The following is a 16,649-nucleotide window of genomic DNA, read 5'->3' as shown; positions in this document are numbered from 1 at the left end:
AGCCATAAATACTAACCACTACTATCAATTGACACCATCTTTATATACCGCCATCATCCATCATAATTATTAACCTCACCACTGACCACCACAATTTATTTATTTAATTTTTAATCGTTTTTATATATTCAAATGTTGCTAAAATAATCAACTACCACTCTAATACAAGATCTACAACTATATCTCGCATAAGTTATATTGAACGATAATCATGAACTAACTTATATTTTCTTGTACTATTAAATTAATTAATACGTTATTTGACTTTTGTATTTATTTATTTAATTTTTAATAAAACCAAATTTTATATATTCAAATGTTGCTAAAATAATTGTAATATCATGTGTAAGTCTGACAATGCATGTTAAAATTATTCTCGAACTAACTAAATATGTCAAAAATAAAAATAAAAATTAGATACAAGTTAAATAACAAAATCCAAATAAAATACCCTTTAAAATTTCTAAATCAATCGTTAAAAAAATAAACGGGCCTTGACAGAATTTTCTTCTTAATAATACTTACACAATATGACGAAAGAAAAAAGATTGTTAAAGAAGAGGGGAGGAGGATATTGAGGACAACGAAGAGAGCACTGGTCTGAGTGGGACTACAGCTAAAATCCAACCAGCACAGCAACAAAATTTGAGTAATGAACCGGTTCCTTTTTTGTTTTACTACCAAATAAGAAATCAGCAACAGACAGGGAGGAATAAAAACTGGAAAAAAATGACTAAATTGGGAAGATGAAGATGAATTATTCACTCGCCGTTGAATTTTCAAGCAGCCTGATTCCGGTATGTCCTTATAATCCTCTATTTCTCTTCGTTAAATTCTCAACACTTGGCTAAAGTCAGCACGATAACAGTAACTAGATGAACCCTAATTTAACAGCACGATAACGTTAAATTCTCAAATTAGATTGGGATTGATTAAAATTTCCAAGTGTTGTTTTTTTCGCTTTCATCTGAATTGGGATCATGCTTAGGTACAAAGTGGACAGTTTCTACTGGATATGAAATCTGAAGTTTGCATTTGCATCAACGTGGTGTAAGATTGTGAGAAAGAAAGAAGAAATGAAGGCTGGGAGTGCAGCAAAGCTGATTGTTGACGCGTTGCTTCAGAGGTTCCTTCCCCTTGCCAGGCGTCGAATTGAAACTGCTCAAGCTCAGGTACTGTCTAATCACACTTTTCCTCTTTTTCCCTATTTTCACATGTTGATCCTATTTTTTGCTGTTATTTGTATGTTTATGATGTACCGTGAGCCTTAACTTCTCGTCAAGAAAGATATTTGCTAAATGCTCGTCATATTAGTTGGGGAAACAGCCTCTCTACCTCCCAAGGTAGGGGTAAGGTCTGCATACACACTACCCTCCCCACACTCCACTTGTGGGATTACACTGGGTATGTTGTTGTTGTTGCTCGTCATATTAGTTGGGAGCATAGTTCATAACACTAAGAGAGAGCTCAAGATGGATTTTAGAGTAATGTTCTTCCGTTCTACTCTAGTTTAGACAAAAGATAAGCTTCCCAAATAGTGATTGTCATAAGGGCCTTATAATTTGTTTTGAGGAAGACCCTGATATGTTGCCTCTAGCAACCAAAAGTGGAAAGGAGAAGTATGGTCTTGCTTAAGTTGGTCCTCTAGTACCACAAAGGGAAAATGACAAGCATAGTCTATTTAAGTTGGCTCCACTGGAGGTGGAGTGGTGCTGTTTTCGTTGTTTACGTGTTTTACATTCATTAGTTTGATTCTGGAAAATGTGATCTTTTACCTATTTTTGATGCAAAAACAATCCTTTTTTGTGCTTAGTTTTCCCTTTCAAATTATTTTTTTTTAAAATTTTTTTTTGATAGGTGTTTGTGCTTAATTTTCTTTTGACTTGGGTCTGTAACTTTGTCTGAAATTTCTCACTTGGGGAAATACAGGATGGACAGTACCTTCGGCCATCTGATCCAGCCTATGAGCAAGTACTGGATTCATTGGCCATGGTTGCACGTCACACACCTGTTCCTCTTCTGGAGGCCCTTCTAAGATGGAGAGACAGGTGCACATTTTCAGTTATAATTTTTACCCTAGAAAGTTTTCCATTTGAATTTTGCTTTATTTTTGTGTACAGACTAAGTCTAAGTGTGCTTGTCTCTGAGAATCTGAACTCTGATGAAATCTGCCATTGCACACAATTTTCCTGTCTTATATTATTTCTGGTATCAGTACTTCCTTACAAAAACCTACTCCTACTACTTACCAGAAACAGAAAAAATATTTAATACATTCTAAAGTGTAGGTCGTTACATCCCTTTATTGGCTGTTTATGCAAATCGCCATGCCATCAATCTATTTTTTATCTTTAATAAAAGTGAAGCTTTCTTAATGTGATGTGGATTACACTGCATAAAGGTGTATACCAGATTAGAGAATCTTCCAATGCTATGAATCTGATGTACTATGATTGGTTGCAGTGAATCTCCCAAAGGTGCAAATGATGCATCAACATTTCAGAGAAAGGTTTGTTAATCTACCAACTTTATTGTTCGTGACACCTTTCTTGACAAGGATCTTTTTTTGTTTTTTTTGAGAAGGAAGTCTGTGACTCCTGTCTTCATTCACATCTTTAGCATTGAAGTTGCTATCAGATTGTTCCTCTGCACTTTCATTTTCTGGTTATTGAACAAATTGATTGAAAATGACTTGTCACTTAATTTAATCTATGGAAGAGCAAATGAATGGAACTACAGGAGTCACTTGTATTAAATCACATATCTTGTAGGCTAAAGTTACATCTGAGTTATGCATCCCGAACTATTTCCAGGTGAAATACCTTGCTCATCCTCTCACCTTTAGAGAAACTTAACTTTCCTAGTATAGAACCTCATGCAGTTGGCTTCCCTTGGGGACATCCGGTAAAACTGGAGAACCTCATGCAGTTGGCCTTATACATATACATATATATAAAGAGAGAGAACCTCATGCACTTGGCTGCAGGAAGTTGGAAGAAACCAGAAAGGGAGAGATATTATAAGAAAATAAACCAAAACTGTTCTAACTGAAGTATTAAAAAAAGTAGCCATTATAACCTCAACTGGCAGAGTATCGGGCATGAAGACATTGCTGATGTCTAATTTAGACCAGTATTCATTTCATGCTTAGTGATCCAAATTGTTATTATACCATAGGTACTTTATGTGCATATTTTGAAGGGGAGCCTTGGAACAACGCTAAAGTTGTCTCCATGTGACCTATAGGTCACGGGTTTCGAGCCATGGAAGCAGCCACTAATGCTTGCATTAGGTAGGTTGTCTACATTACACCCTTGGGGTGCGGCCCTTTCCTGGACCCTGATAACACGGGTGCTTTGTACACCGGGCTGCCTTTTTTTTTTTTACGTGCATATTTTCCTTTTTGAAGTATCTGATTAAGTTTTGTATGGTTTAGCAACTTTATTATCTTTTTTTAAGCTCCTGAGGAAGTTCTTCCATGGTTCTTAGCATTTCTCATATCCTATCAAATAAGTAAGTTCTTCCATGGTTCAGCTTGCAGTGGAGTGCATCTTTTGTTCTGCATGTATTCGCTTTGTGGAATGTTGTCCACAAGAAGGGCTTACAGGTAAGTTCACAGATTCAGCAGGTCTACCTTTCTCTAGGAAGCTAATCCACTGCTAGTTGATTTTAATGTGCTTTCCTGAACTGCAGAGAAGCTTTGGATTGGGCTTGAAAATTTTGTATTCGATTGGCTAATAAATGCAGACAGGTAGGTTACAAATCCAGTTCATAACTTATGGCACTCGGGTTTCCTATTTGCTTTTTTTCTAGAATAATAGTATAAGTTATTAGCAACTGCTCTGGTCCACCTTTTAGTTCAGTGATCCTTATTTGCTAGAGCCATAAATGTAACTTCGATATGATTTTCCTTCCTCTTCCTGGGTTTTATTTTATCTTATTTCTTACTTTAATTTGTTGCTCTTATCTGCCATAATATATTTGAAGGACAACTTCTTTTTTTTTTCAAGACCTTGTTCTTGTACAACATCCAAGGAACATGGTTTACAAACTTCTGCTGTATTGGAATTTACCATCCATGAACAAAAGAATTGCCTTGTTTTTTGAGAGGCTATGAATGACAAAGCGCAGTAATTCTATTGTATTGGAATAGTGAAGTAGTGGAAGTGAATGCATATAGTATGTATTACCTTCCCCATCTGTTAAAAAATATTTAGTCTTAAATGGACTTCTATAAGATTACAATACTATAGCTAGGACAGATTTGTAGTCTGTACCTTTCCAGGTTGGATATACTGATATTTATCATTTTGGCATGATTTCTTTTATTTGGCACTTACAAAAAAATTGCTTTTATTTTGTTTCTATAGCTATTTAGACAGCCAAGAGAGATTATCTAGTCCAACCCCCCCCCCCCCCCCCCCCCCCCCACACCAACCAAAAAAAAAAAAAAAAAAAAAAGAAATTATCTAATCGACCTTGATTCAGTCAAATCTTGACTCAGATGCTCAAATTATGAAATGACTATAAACTTTGAAGTTTATATGCTGAACAATTTTATCTGTTGCAGGGTTGTTAGCCAGGTTGAGTATCCTTCATTGGTTGATCTGCGGGGGCTTCTTCTGGACTTAGTTGCTCAACTCCTTGGTGCTCTATCTCGGATCAGGTAAGTAAAGGGAATTCAATTTTTTGTAGTCCAATCGTCAAACTCAATCACTTGATCGTTTGATAGTTACAGCTTAAATTGGAAATGTTATTCCACAGATAGAGTAAAAAAGTGGAAAGTAAGAGGAAAAATTGAAATAAACCCTATGCTTTACCCCGATGCTTGTACAAGTGTGGTAAATCTTTACCCTGTAGACATTGTAGAATTTGCAATCTTTGCTTGCAACAAACCATGTTAGTCAATGAAAACGTGACTTTCAGCCTCATGGTTAGTGTATGTGAGTGCTAATTTTTCCCTTTGTCTGTCAACAGATTTAGCTCGGTGACAGAGCGCTTTTTCACGGAACTCAATACCCGTCGTATTGATACTAGTGTTGCTCGAAGTGAAGCACTTAGTATTATAAATGGAATGCGCTATCTGAAGCTAGGGGTACGTGTCATGTTTTCTCGCTGAATAGATATGCATAGAAGCATCATAATGATATGTTATGTCCAGGTGAAGACAGAGGGTGGATTGAATGCTTCAGCTTCCTTTGTTGCTAAAGCTAACCCTTTGAATCGTGCTCCTCATAAACGAAAGAGTGAACTTCATCATGCCTTATGCAATATGCTATCAAACATCCTAGCACCTCTTGCAGATGGTGGAAAGGGTCAATGGCCTCCTTCAGGCGTAGATCCTGCACTAACTCTATGGTATGAAGCTGTGGCACGAATAAGGGCGCAGCTCGTGCAGTGGATGGATAAACAGAGCAAACACTTCTCTGTAAGCATAGAGAGCTTTTTATAGAAATTCCACTTGTCAATATCATCTTTATTTGGTCATAAGGATAGTTGAAATGACCTGATTTATTAATATTTAAGGAAGAATATCAAAATTAAAAAATCGTTGTTTGCTGTCAAACTACCTCAAGTTTGTTCTATATCAAGAGAGATGGTTTTCTTCTTCCTGCTTGTTGACCAAGTTAGCTTCTTTATCATTCTTTTCTCCATAGAGCATGAAGGCATTCTTACATTTTGGTTTTCAGTTCGGACTCGTCATTAATGTTGCTGTCTCTTTTCTCGATTATTAACAGATATTTTATATCGTTTGTACCTAGAATGTCAGTTAAGGTGCCTACCCTCGACAGGATGCATGTGTTAGATCTTCTATATTAATATTTCTGGTATTTTAGCAAGAAAAACTTGGAACCCGGGGACTTGCAGGAATTTGAAATACTTGGTTTCCTTCATTCAGCTCGAGGCACTGTATAAGTTGGCATCTAGAGGACGAAGTGTAGTGCTTACCACATTTATATACTAGCAAGGAAGAAGTTACAATGGACAATGACCACTCAGCTTGTCTTGAGCTTCATGTGGATTTAGTACATAAAAAGCCCATGCCCTCTCAAAAAGCTAGAAGGAACCCAAGAACATACTGAAGAGTCCTCTCTTAAATGCTAATATTGCATTCATAGTTAACACCCCCCCCCCCCCCACCCCCTTTCCCTTTATTGTTGTAATTACTTATTTCTCTGTTCTTAGTTTGTTGGTAATTTCTCCAATTTGTATGCGATCTGCAACTCTAGGTTGGCTATCCTTTGGTGACTCTTCTTCTGTGTCTTGGTGATCCACATGTTTTTCTCAGTAACTTTGGTCCTCACATGGAGCAACTGTATAAGCATCTGAAGGTAAGCTGTAATTAAAACTTTATTGGCAAAAAAGTAAAATCTTGCTGTGACTGCCTTTTTGAAGATTTTCAGCACACATGATTTTTCCTTTTTATAGGACAAGAACCACCGATTCATGGCTTTAGATTGCTTACATCGTGTGCTGAGATTCTACCTGAGTGTTCATGGTGATTCCCAGCCGCCAAACCGTGTGTGGGATTACCTGGACAGCGTGACATCACAGCTCCTTACAGTTCTCAGAAAAGGCATGCTTACACAGGATGTGCAACATGATAAGCTCATAGAATTCTGTGCGACTATTGCTGAACATAACATTGATTTCGCTATGAACCATATGATATTGGAGTTGCTGAAGCAAGACAGTCCAAGTGAAGCGAAAGTTATTGGTCTTCGTGCTTTGCTTGCCATTGTCATGTCTCCTAGCAGTCAGCATGTTGGCTTGGAAATTCTCCATGGTAATTGATAATATCTTCAGTCTCATTTGCATTCCTTATACTTTTGGTCTTGCTATTCTGGACTAGTGACTTTCTTTATCACATATATGGCAGTTCGTGGTATTGGCCATTTCATCCCAAAAGTGAAGGCTGCAATTGAGTCAATATTGAGATCTTGTCATAGGACATATAGCCAGGCTCTTCTTACTTCTTCAAGGACCACTATAGGTAATTATCTACAGTACAAATAGCACTTATACTCTTGAAGATTGATGGGAGGTAACTTGTGTATCTGTGTTACTTGAATGGTATACTGTCATTGACATGCGTATTTGTGCTTCGCCTCTGTATTGGTTTCAACAATGCTTTGTTCTTGTGGCTACTGGCTATAACTTACAACCTTCCTCACCATGGGAAAGGGGTGAGGGTCCAGGGCATTATCAAGCCCTTTTCCAGGCTTTTGTCTTGTAACAACTACTTAGCAAACATATGATTTCTGGTGTCAGTTAAGTTTCCGCATTGCTATCTTTCTTTTATGAATTCTGCTCTATGCTGTTACTGATACCCTATATTATTTGTCTGCCTGAGCAGCTTTTTGAACTTTGCTTATTTGCTCATCAGCATCAACCTGCGACATACCTGCTTTGTGCTATGTTTATGGTTTACAATGTAAAATCATAACAGTAAATCTTGATCCACCGTCCACATCTTTTTTAGGTTTGCTACTCAATAAACTAGCATGTTTACATTCCATCAATCCCCTAAAAATATCTGTCTTTTTGTTAGATTGAACTGCCCCTCTACATTGTGTAAAATAGTGCTTTTATATACAAAACTCTTTGTTGTGCCAGATGCCGTAACAAAGGAGAAGTCTCAGGGATATCTATTCCGTTCAGTTCTGAAGTGCATACCGTATCTGATTGAAGAAGTTGGCCGAAGTGATAAAATTACTGAGATAATACCTCAACATGGCATCAGTATTGATCCTGGTGTGCGTGAGGAAGCGGTACAGGTACTCAATAGGATCGTGAGATACCTGCCACATCGTCGCTTTTCAGTTATGAGGGGGATGGCAAACTTCATTTTACGCCTTCCAGATGAGTTCCCTCTTCTCATTCAAACTTCGCTGGGGCGCCTTCTGGAGCTCATGCGCTTTTGGAGAGCTTGTCTAACTGATGATAAGGCCGAGTATGATGTTTCCGATGCAAAGCGTGTGCAGAGAACTGAGGGATTCAAGAAGTCTTCGTTCCATCACTCTCAAGAAACAATTGAATTTCGTGCTTCAGAGATAGATGCAGTTGGTCTTATATTCCTTAGTTCTGTGGATAGTCAGATCCGGCACACAGCACTGGAGTTACTGCGCTGTGTTCGTGCTTTAAGAAATGATACAAGGGAACTCTCATTGCATGAGCGATCAGATCATATCTTGAAAGATGAAGCTGAACCCATATTCATAATTGATGTTTTAGAAGAGCATGGGGTGGGTATCGTTCTCTTTCCCTCTTAAAGCATCCTGACATTCTCTTATTTTTTTAATTAGGAAATTCGAGCGCATATCTAGTAAGGATCTTTGCTTCTGCAGGATGATATTGTTCAGAGTTGTTACTGGGATTCGGGGCGTCCATTTGATCTGAGGCGAGAGTCTGATCCTGTACCCCCTGATGTTACTCTCCAGTCTATACTCTTTGAGAGCCCGGATAAGAACAGATGGGCCCGCTGTCTTAGCGAGCTTGTCAAGCATGCAGCGGAGCTGTGTCCAAGTTCAGTTCAGGAAGCAAAGTAAGCAAGTTGTGGAAATATAGACATCCGAAACACGTGAAAATGTGCCGAGCTTCCTGCTCCAATGTGTCATTTATCTTTCATGAGTACTTTTTGGTATTCCTGGGGAAGCCAAAACGACCCTATTGTGGAATTATTTGCGTGTAATGGTAGTCCATCTACAATTTTGCAAATAACTTAATGTAGAAAACTTAAATGTAGCAAATGTAATTCTTTACTTGAGCTTATTCACAAGTAGTTTTTCCTCCTTTCTTCAGCAAAAATATACGAATGTCCATTCCATTAGGTGATAGTTTCTGCTGATTTTTGGTATATGTTCATGCTGCGCATTGCTTCTTGTTTGATGGATTTCAAAGTTCTTCCATAACGCATGCCTTCTATAGGAATATTTTATTCATTGTTAAAGCAATTGAATATTTGAAGTTTCATTTTTTGATCATTCATGCAATTCCTTATTTTAAAGTTTCAAGCTTTAGTAATTCCGTGCAGAACGTTTGAAATTTCATGTAATGTTGATCTACTTGCAGATTGGAAGTTATTCAGCGACTTGCTCATATCACGCCTGCTGAGTTGGGAGGAAAGGCCCATCAGTCACAGGACACTGACAACAAGCTAGATCAATGGCTGATTTATGCTATGTTCGCATGTTCATGTCCATCTGATAGTAGAGAAGGTGGTGGTTCGGCAGCAATAAAAGAACTTTTCCACCTCATCTTCCCGTCCCTAAAGTCTGGTTCTGAAGCAAATATAGTGAGTAGTCACTACCAACAATCATTCTGATTTGTAGCAGAATGGTTGGTCCTATGTTGTCATTGTTACTATATTTATAGGTCGGAGTAACAATAATGTCGGAGTAACAATAAGTATATAAACAATCCCATGATAACATGTAGGAGTTTTTGTAATGGTGGAAATATGCACATGACATTAGTGTGATTAACTTGGCTTCATTTGTCTCTTACCTTTATTTTTCACTGGGGATACTTTAGCATCCAAGCTCCAGCTGTATATGGTTATCAAAGTTATTAAGCCACTAGCTAGATGCCGCTAGTGACTTGCTTAAGAACAAAGACTTTATATTGTGGAACTTTGAAGATTGTTAAAACCAAGATTTAATTGGTAATCACTGGAAGAATTTCCATAGGAATAGCTGAGATTCTTATATCAAATATCTGGGGTTTGCTTAATATTGCTTGAGCGGCTCCCTATTTGACAGTTTTACTGATAAGCGTCATGTGCACATCAAATGCTGTAGTATCGGTACTTCTTGAGATAAGGTTTTTGGATTTTATATTCTCCACAACATTTTATATTAAATGTAATCGTCCAAAGAATTAGGTTATGGATAAGCTCTTGTTTTTTTTACTTCATAAGAAGTAGCATGGTTGAAAGAGTAAAAGGAGTGAAATAAACTCTTCATTGAGTTGGCGTCCAAGTTGAGTGACTATTTCTTTCTGCTTGTTTTAGCATGCAGCTACAATGGCTCTGGGACACTCCCATCTTGAAATATGTGAAGTCATGTTCAGTGAGCTTGCATCTTTCATTGATGAGGTCTCTCTGGAGACAGAAGGGAAACCAAAATGGAAGGTAATTTTTCAAACAATTTCTTGTCATTGTAGTTCTCTTTTTGTGTTCTTTTTGTGTTCACTTGCTTTATATGTAATGTCAGTAACTGGTGATCTTGCTTTTTTTTTTTTTTTTTTTTTTTTCTTTTTCTTTGGATGGATTGAGCAATATGATGTTTATCCATTTTATGTATTACTAAGTAGGAGTTCTTTAATGTGCGCATGTGCTAGTATTGAGATATAAAAAAGTTAAACTCTACAGTAAGAAACCGATCTGGCATAAGGTGTTAGTAGACAAACGTGAAGTAGTCAGCAAGGAGATGAAACTTTTAAGGAACAACAAAATACTTGAAAAAGAAAATAAAAATGACTAAACCCCAGTCCTAAGCTAGTTGAATATTCATTTTGCTCCATTTGGACCCGTTTTATTCCAGTATTTTAAAAATTTGGGTGTTCTCTGACGCTAGAGGCTCTCTAATTTTTGTTTTTTTTTGGATGAGGTAAATAATCTTAATAATGTTGGTGAAACCCTGTATACAAGGAGTATACCAAAAAGTAGAGAAACATACACCTAAATATGATTCTCTATAAACGTCACCCACTTGTCTATACATGTTCTACTGGCATCCATATTTCTGAACAGACAAAAAGCTCCTAGTAACATTGGGCATATAAGCATACTTCAAGACTAAGCATTATCCCAACTAGTCAGTGTCGCCTACATGAATCTTTTGCTTCCAATTTGTCTTATTTTTTCCAAATCTGCATGGATTCTGGGAGATTGTAGGTCTCTTGAGTTTTGAGACAACTTTGTTCAATGTGATTTTATGTGTACTTTGTCCCCATTTAATACCTTTAGGGCTCGTTTGGTTAGAAAACAAGTTATCCCGGGATTGTTATTCTACCCTCAATGTGGGATAAAATAACACTATAATCCCGGGGATTAGTATCCCGGCATTTTATTCCAACCAAACGTGGGATAAGGCAGCACTAAATTTTTATCCCAGGACTATTTTTGCTTATCCATCATACCAAACGAGCCCTTAATCATTTGGTTTAACGCCTACCTGCTGGAGGTCTAGTGGGACATTTATGAACCATCTCAAGCGACCTCTCTTACTTTATCCTCTATGTATTCTACTGGAGGATAAAATGGGAGAAGATTGTTTGAGATGGTTTTGGTCATAACGTACGTGAACTTCCAAATGCACCTTCTACATGTGAAAAACTAAAACCATGAAGATTGAAAGATAATATCGTTAAAAGATGTGTTCAATGGGAATCAAGAAGAATTTGGAACAAAGCAGAGCCCAAGATAAATATGGAGCAACTTAGACTATGCAAGTGATCCAAAACTGGAGTTCTTTTCCTTCTGGTTTTTTGTTTCTCTCCCCTAGTGCTGTTGGGCCAGAAAAGAGAATATTATTTTGAATCATCATGAGCTCTTTGCTTCGTCAGGTTACGAGCTCATGCACACTTACTAGGTACCTAAATGCTGAGGAATAGCAATGTGCTTAAAATAAGCCATATAACAAATGCCAGGTTAAAACTTTTTTGCTTGAATGAATGCTAATAGTAGGGCATATGTAGTTGATGATATTCTATTTACCTATATTTTTCCTTACAAAAAAAAAAGTAGTTGATGATTTGATGATATTCTAATCGCAGCTTACTCTGCTAAAAAAACTTTAATAATCTTCTACAATTGATGTTAAGCAAGAATGAAATCAGATGGCAAATTCATGTTTTGTAGAAGTATACTGCAGACACATGTATTACAAGCACAGGAGATTTCCTGATTTATGCTAAAGAGAATCACAGGCATGAAACTTGCTGAAACTGCAGCTACATAGTCCTTTGAGATCCCCTATGCCAAAGTTTGTAAATTGCTGATTGTGTCATTATCAGTATAAATTCTGTGCTCGGATCTTTTTAGTAGAATTTCAATCCTTTTATTGCAGAGCCAAAGGCCCCGTCGAGAAGAACTTCGCGTCCACATTGCAAATATATACCGCACAGTTTCTGAAAACATCTGGCCTGGAATGCTTAGTAGGAAACCTGTTTTCCGCCTACATTATTTGAGGTTCATTGAAGAAACAACCAGACAGATATTAACAGCGTCTGCTGAGAGTTTCCAGGAAATGCAACCACTCCGTTATGCACTTGCTTCTGTACTGAGATCTCTGGCTCCTGAATTTGTTGAGTCAAAATCAGAGAAATTTGATATTAGAACTAGGAAGCGGCTTTTTGATCTTCTGCTCTCCTGGAGCGATGATGCTGGCAATACATGGAGTCAGGATGGTGTTAATGATTATCGACGTGAAGTAGAACGATACAAGTCTACTCAGCACTCTCGATCAAAAGATTCTATAGACAAACTCACATTTGATAAAGAACTGAATGAACAGGTAGAAGCCATCCAATGGGCTTCCATGAATGCAATGGCTTCACTGTTGTATGGACCCTGCTTTGATGACAATGCAAGAAAGATGAGTGGTCGTGTAATATCGTGGATAAATAGCCTATTCATTGAGCCTGCACCAAGGGCTCCCTTTGGTTATTCACCTGCTGATCCTAGAACTCCATCTTATTCAAAGTACACTGGTGAAGGTGGCAGAGGCACAACTGGCCGCGATAGGCACAGAGGAGGCCATCTTCGAGTTTCACTTGCAAAATTAGCTTTAAGAAATCTTCTTATAACAAATCTGGACCTGTTTCCTGCTTGCATTGATCAGGTACTTCTTTTTCCTACTGCTTATAGGAAGTTCATGCACTACATTTTTTTTTTAATCAAAATGCATTCCATAATCATATTAACCTTCTCAAAAATGAATTATATGTGACTTGTCAATATTGAGGGTGTGGGTGTGTGTAGTATAGTGATTTTATGTGCTATTTAATCCCCCAGTGGTTTCAGGAGGTAAACCGTTTAGTAAGTATTTAATTTTTTACGCGTTTTTAATTGGAAAGTGAGTTGCCTCTGTTGTGGCTTTTCTTTAGTTGGTACGGCGGTGGCGATCTTATATCATCTTTGTTGTTTTTCTTTTTAGTATCAATAAATATGGTTGAAAATTCAGATCCTCTACTTTGGATTTTTTGACATGGAGCAAGTTATACCACTTTTCTTGCCCTAGGGAGATGTTTAGCATATATGTTATTATACCTATGAGATACTTACCAAGTCTTTATTTGGCACAGTGCTACTACTCCGATGCTGCAATTGCAGATGGCTACTTCAGTGTGCTAGCTGAAGTCTATATGCGTCAAGAGATTCCAAAATGTGAAATACAGAGACTCTTAAGTCTGATCCTCTACAAGGTGGTGGATCCTTCCAGACAGATTCGTGATGATGCCCTCCAAATGCTTGAGACGCTTTCTGTCCGTGAATGGGCTGATGATGGGATGGAGGGGTCAGGAAGCTACAGAGCTGCTGTAGTTGGAAACCTTCCAGACTCATATCAACAGTTCCAATACAAACTCTCTTGCAAACTTGCTAAAGATCATCCTGAACTGAGCCAGTTGCTTTGTGAAGAAATCATGCAGAGGCAGCTTGATGCTGTTGATATTATTGCACAGCATCAAGTCCTCACCTGCATGGCTCCATGGATTGAGAATCTCAATTTCTGGAAACTGAAGGAATCTGGCTGGAGTGAGAGATTATTGAAAAGTCTCTATTATGTGACATGGAGACATGGTGATCAGTTTCCTGATGAAATTGAAAAGCTTTGGAGCACAATTGCCAGCAAACCCAGGAACATAAGTCCAGTTTTAGATTTTTTGATTGCAAAAGGGATTGAAGATTGTGATTCAAATGCATCAGCAGAAATAAGTGGTGCATTTGCTACATATTTTTCTGTTGCTAAAAGGGTTGGTCTGTACTTGGCTCGTATCTGCCCCCAACGTACTATTGATCACCTGGTTTACCAACTGGCTCAGCGTATGCTTGAAGATAACATAGAGCCTCTGAGGCCTAGTGCAAATAGAGGAGATGGTAATGGAAATTTTGTATTGGAATTCTCTCAGGGGCCGTCTGTGGCTCAAGTTTCACCAGTTGTAGACAGCCAACCTCATATGTCACCTTTATTAGTTCGTGGATCTCTTGATGGTCCTCTAAGAAACACAAGTGGGAGCTTGAGCTGGAGAACAGCAACGGTTGGAGGCAGAAGCGCCTCGGGCCCCTTGACTCCTATGCCTCCTGAGTTGAATATTGTTCCTTTAACTGCTGGTCGATCTGGCCAACTTCTTCCATCACTGGTGAACATGTCAGGGCCATTAATGGGAGTACGGAGTTCAACAGGAAGCCTGCGAAGTCGCCATATCTCTCGAGACAGTGGGGACTATCACATTGATACTCCAAATTCTGGGGAAGAAGGGTTGCACTTGGCGGCTGGAACACATGCTGTTAATGCAAAAGAACTTCAATCAGCATTGCAAGGTCATCAGCAGCACCTACTCACCCATGCAGACATAGCCTTGATTTTACTTGCTGAAATTGCCTATGAGAATGATGAAGATTTCCGGGAGCATTTACCCTTGCTCTTTCATGTCACTTTTGTCTCTATGGATAGTTCAGAGGATATTGTCTTGGAGCATTGTCAGCACCTTCTTGTTAATCTGTTGTATTCCCTTGCTGGGCGTCACTTGGAATTGTATGATGTTGAAAATAGTGATGGTGAGAACAAGCAGCAAGTAGTGAGCTTGATAAAGTATGTTCAATCTAAACGAGGTAGCATGATGTGGGAGAACGAGGACACCACAGTTGTGAGAACAGTACTGCCAAGTGCAGCACTCTTATCTGCTTTAGTGCAGAGCATGGTGGATGCTATCTTTTTCCAAGGAGATCTACGGGAAACTTGGGGAGCAGAGGCACTTAAATGGGCTATGGAATGCACATCAAGACACCTGGCCTGCCGCTCGCACCAGATATACCGTGCACTGCGGCCTCGTGTAACTAATGATGCTTGTGTATCTCTGCTACGTTGCCTTCACAGGTGCTTGAGTAACCCTGTACCAGCTGTTCTAGGCTTTGTTATGGAGATCTTGTTGACATTACAGGTGATGGTAGAGAATATGGAGCCAGAAAAGGTGATATTATATCCCCAGCTTTTCTGGGGCTGCGTTGCCATGATGCATACAGACTTCGTTCATGTGTATTGTCAGGTGCTGGAGCTCTTTTGCCGTGTAATTGATCGCTTATCATTTCGAGATAGAACAACTGAGAATGTGCTTCTTTCAAGCATGCCCAGGGATGAGCTTGATTCAACTGTTAGTGACAGTTCTGACTTCCAGCGTCTGGAATCACGGAATGCAAGTGAGCCATTACCCTCCAATGCAAAGGTGCCAGTCTTTGAAGGAGTGCAGCCACTGGTTCTTAAAGGCCTTATGTCAACAGTCAGTCATGGTGTTTCCATTGAAGTTCTATCTAGGATCACTGTGCCTTCATGTGATTCAGTCTTTGGTGCTGCAGAAACACGCCTACTAATGCACATAACAGGCTTACTTCCCTGGCTCTGTTTACAGCTTAACCAGGATGCGGTTGTGGGTCCTGCTTCACCGTTCCATCACCAGTATCAAAAGGCTTGCTCTGTTGCAACCAATATAGCTGTCTGGTGCCGAGCAAAATCAATAGACGAATTGGCTACTGTGTTCATGGCTTACTCCCGTGGTGAGATAAAAAATATAGAACACCTTCTAGCTTGTGTTTCACCATTAATATGCAATGAATGGTTCCCCAAGCACTCGGCTCTAGCATTTGGGCACCTCCTACGTCTTCTTGAGAAGGGGCCAGTTGAATATCAGCGTGTCATACTTCTTATGCTGAAGGCATTGCTTCAGCATACTCCGATGGATGCTGCTCAAAGTCCACATATGTATGCAATTGTATCTCAGTTGGTAGAGAGCACTTTGTGTTGGGAGGCACTTAGTGTATTGGAAGCCCTCTTGCAGAGCTGTAGTTTACCTGGATCACATCCGCTTGAGCTTGGGCAATTTGAGAATGGACTTGCTGGTGCTGAAGAGAAGATTCTTGCACCTCAGACCTCATTTAAGGCTCGGAGTGGGCCATTGCAGTTTGCAATGCTTGGACTTGGAGCTGGTTCCACACCCGTAGCCCAACCTAATGCATCTGAATCGGGTTTATCAGCCAGAGAATTAGCGCTGCAGAACACGAGGCTGATGCTAGGGAGAGTGCTTGATAGTTGTGCACTTGGGAGGAGGAGAGATTACAGAAGATTGGTTCCTTTTGTAACTAGTACTGGGAATCCGTAGAAGTCCATTTTGCACATTATTTTGGTAGCATAAAGTTTGAATATCCACGAACTGGGTTTTGTAAATAGGTGTAGTCCCTGTTTCATTATATAGAGTTAGTTTAGTCTCTGTATTCAGAATGCACCAAAGCTAGGTTTGTTTCAGCATCTAATCAATCAAATGTTAATTATGCTTCACTTGAATTTCTTCCAAAAATAGTCTTCAGAAGATGAAATTTGTTTGCTTGATGGAAAAAATACAAGAGAATGAAAACCATCCACGGATGTGTAATT

General features: G+C 38.9%; 1 protein-coding gene across 1 annotated transcript; it reads left to right on the top strand.

The window, feature by feature from the left end:
- Positions 1-569: 569 nt before the first annotated feature.
- LOC132046980 (uncharacterized) lies at positions 570-16,553 on the top strand. Its single transcript, XM_059437840.1, has 18 exons — positions 570-797; positions 989-1,172; positions 1,930-2,048; positions 2,464-2,509; positions 3,535-3,607; positions 3,694-3,751; positions 4,571-4,666; positions 4,978-5,095; positions 5,162-5,428; positions 6,231-6,332; positions 6,430-6,787; positions 6,881-6,994; positions 7,618-8,246; positions 8,349-8,545; positions 9,073-9,295; positions 10,013-10,132; positions 12,072-12,845; positions 13,309-16,553. Exons 2-18 carry the CDS (start codon positions 1,077-1,079, stop codon positions 16,375-16,377), a joined length of 6,459 nt encoding a protein of 2,152 aa, XP_059293823.1. The 5' UTR covers positions 570-797; positions 989-1,076; the 3' UTR covers positions 16,378-16,553.
- The last annotated feature ends 96 nt before the right edge of the window (positions 16,554-16,649 follow it).

Source organism: Lycium ferocissimum, chromosome 2 (assembly GCF_029784015.1).
Source record: "Lycium ferocissimum isolate CSIRO_LF1 chromosome 2, AGI_CSIRO_Lferr_CH_V1, whole genome shotgun sequence".
NCBI classification, from domain to species: domain Eukaryota; kingdom Viridiplantae; phylum Streptophyta; class Magnoliopsida; order Solanales; family Solanaceae; genus Lycium; species Lycium ferocissimum.
This window is presented reverse-complemented; position numbering and strand designations above follow the sequence as displayed.